Raw genomic sequence first — 3,481 nt, 5'->3', positions numbered from 1 at the left:
TAAAAGAAACTTTTTTAAGCTCTGTCTTTTTTTAATTGTGGATAGACTGTAGAGGAGTCAGTCTGCTGTGTGGATCCCTGTTGAGTAGGTTCCAATTCACTTTTTGTGGATTCTTTTTAGGAATTTATGAAGAATGCAGCCTAAAGGTGGAAGTTTAACTTACAGCCATGATACAATGGTTACTGTGACTGGAAATGTGGTACATCTCTCCAATGGGGACACAGAAATCAGTAAACATCTGGCAGAGGATTTAACCTTTCACTACTGTATAAAAAATAAAAAGTTAGCTGTTTAACTAAAGTTTCACTTTAAGATTAAAATAACTATGCAAAAATACGCAAAACAATTAACAAAACCTAACGAAAATAGAGAGGAATAGAACATGTCTAGATGCTCTTTGTTTATGCAGTATTCCATTAAATATATATTTGTGAAATGTTTTCCATAAATTGACATTTAGTTTGCTTGTTTTACTTGTACACATCTAGTTAATGTTACAGTGACATTTGTAAGCTGCATAATAAATATATCCCTTGATATGTGTAAGTTAATTATACCGTTCCAGGTGTTCCATTTCCTTTAAGTTTCATCTTCCCTGTTGACATCTCTGCAGTCTTCAAAACACTCAACAACACAGCATTTTCTTGAATGTGCTTTGCAACTCTGGACTCCTGAACGCATAAATTAATGGGTCAATGACAGAATTGCACAAAATGAGGGTGCAATTTATATATACAGTTGACATGTAACAAGCACAGTAAGGATTGTTTGGACAAAATGAGAATAAAAGAAGGTGAACAAAAAATGGAGACCAACAGCAAATGAATACTCCCAGTAAAATGGTCAGTGTAATTGCTCCTTTCATGTTTGTCCTTTGTTGCATTGAATTCCATTGACCTGAGAGTGAAGCAATTTTTTTGGCATGGGACTGGGCTAAAAGGAACATATGGATATAAAGACATACCATAAACACTAACAACAGAAGGAACATTACAGTAAAAAGCAATATTGTTACTGTATCATGGAAATTGATCAGTATACCTATTCCACATCCACCACAAAATATCCAGATTGTGGCCAAGATGATCCAAGCTCTTCTAAGAGTCATTATGTTGTGGTAACGAAGGGAATAAAAGATAGTTATGTATCGATCTGCTGCAATAGCAGACAGGCTGAATATTGACCCAAGTAGTGACAATACAAAAAACCAGTCCATAACATCATCTAACTTTTGCTCAAATAGACCTTCTTTTTGTAGATGACCAACTCTGACCAGAATTATCATAATGCTCTCCAGAATTTTATACAGACTTGCTAGGATATCAGAAACCGCTAAACTACAAATAAAAAAATACATGGGTAGGTGAAGGTTTTTGTTTTTGATCACAGCAATGAGGACAAGAACATTTTCCAGAATGCCAACTGCTGAGATAGTAAAGAAAATTTCTTCTGGAATATTGATGTTCATACACTTTGTATAATTGGAATGGAGGGATGTCATATTTGGATGACCTATGCTTTGTTTTGCAATTTCCATCTCCATCTTCATTTTTCCTTAGCCTTGATGATATTTATTCTTGACAGTGTATACCTGTCACATTGAAAAAAAATAATGGTTAAAAAAGATTTACAATTGTTTTTTATTTTTTTCATGTTTACTTATGACTATTCCCTTAGGAGCACAATAATGTATAAATTGCTATCTTTATTTTAAACATAATGTGTATGTATATACCTTGTATGTAAAACAAAACTTTCAGCAAGGCATACCACCAGTAATCATTTGTTAATGGCTATGTACTCTATGTCATTAGCTCTTCCTCGTGAAAGACAAAATAAAGGCAATACATAAAAGAGCTTTTTTTAAATAAACATGGAGCGCAGTGAGGAAATAAATGTTGTGGAATATGTTAAGAGAATAAATATAGTCACTCTTTAAATCTAATTTACATATGTTGAGCTCATGCTGTTCACAAACGTAATTGCTAAGTGGCAATCACTCTCTGGCCATGGAAAAATGATGCTAGTTTGTGTATTCTTTGGAAAAAGTGAACATGACCTTTCTCCATTGTTGATCTTTGGGATGTAACTTACTAAAGTTAACCAATTAAAAAGCAAATGTTTGAAGAATGTCCATTTGAAATACCAGCTCAAGCAACATCAAATAATGTTTGAAAAATGTACAATTTGTAAATGAATCCAAAATGAATAATTCCATTTTTATGTGTAGCAATAAATATATTGAAAACTTGATCTCCCTTGTAATACATGATTCTCTGGAAAGAGTTGAAGAGTATTCAGACTGATAGAGGAAGAGGCGGTATTCAAACAGGTTTTAATGTATGGCACACCGTGTGAACCTAAAAAATAGTGTTTGCTGATTGGGGAAGAGGACACCAAGATGACCTTATCTGCAAGTTGCTGTTGTTTCACTATCCAAACACAGCCTTGATCGAGCAGTACTGCTTTAACAGCAATGAAGAAAAGTAAATAGTCAGAGTGTTGTGTACTGTCTGGCAGGGGTGTCTGAATAGGAAAACTGGCTAAACAAAATTACACATTTTATGGCAGGTTAAACAGTTCCCACACAAGTATCGCATAGCAATTCTAAGTCGGTGGATGGTCAAATACACACTGAAGTTGTTGACAAGTCAATAGAAAATATTGAAAAGTAGATTTAGATGTTCTGCAGAGGAGAAACTGCTTTTTGTATTTTTCAAATGTTGCGGTGGGGTGACTAAAGCTGGGTACACATGGTCCAGTTCAGCAGGAACTGGCCAACATTCGGACCGTGTGTACAGATTTCTTTCCAACAGAAGCCGGTCTTCTGTCCTTCTGTCCTCTTGTGAGTGCTGATTAGTGTCTTTTGGTGGGGTCCTCCTGTCAGAACACAAAGGCACAGCAGGAGAGATCGCTGTACGAACATCGCTTAGTATGGAGATCACTCAGGTTTTTTTCATTCAGCCCGATGAGTTGAATGAAAAAAAACTGAATGTGTGGACCAGTCATAAGGCTTATAGAATGTTTTATGGTTCTGCCTTCTTCTCTTCCTCCTGTTCATACTTATCCACCACCTCAGTTCACCCAGACACTATTGGTGTCATGCAGCTTCTGTCCTGCAATCCTGTGGGGGTTTAAATAATAGCACATGGTACCTATGCAATGTGATGTATATGTATGGTACCCAGTGGCATCCCGAGGCAGGTGTGGGAGGTGCGGCCCGCACCGGGTGACGCCGACCGCATGGGGTGACACCGGACCCGCTTCAAGAAAAGGTAAGTTGTAAAGAAAGCCGATGATCCCCGAGGATGGATCTGATCTGTGGATTGAGCATAATGGATCGGAGTCCAATCCATTATGCTCAATCCACAGATCCGATCCATTTTGCGGGGATCATCGCAGGGGGTGTCACCAAGTGTTACCACACCGGGTGACACCAACCCTAGGGATGCCTCTGATGCTACCCAAACACATGCATGGC

The 3,481-nt window shown here is 37.4% G+C and overlaps 1 protein-coding gene across 1 annotated transcript; it reads right to left on the bottom strand.

Moving 5' to 3' along the window:
* Positions 1-625: 625 nt before the first annotated feature.
* On the bottom strand, positions 626-1,549 carry MC2R (melanocortin 2 receptor). Its single transcript, XM_089671076.1, has one exon. It carries the CDS (start codon positions 1,547-1,549, stop codon positions 626-628), a length of 924 nt encoding a protein of 307 aa, XP_089527202.1.
* Positions 1,550-3,481: the final 1,932 nt, after the last annotated feature.

This window comes from Staurois parvus, unplaced genomic scaffold (assembly GCF_062004578.1).
Source record: "Staurois parvus isolate SC_StPar_1 unplaced genomic scaffold, SC_StPar_1.0 ptg000097l, whole genome shotgun sequence".
Lineage (NCBI taxonomy): Eukaryota > Metazoa > Chordata > Amphibia > Anura > Ranidae > Staurois > Staurois parvus.
Note: the sequence above shows the minus strand (reverse complement) of the source record. Positions and strands in the feature narration are given on the sequence as shown.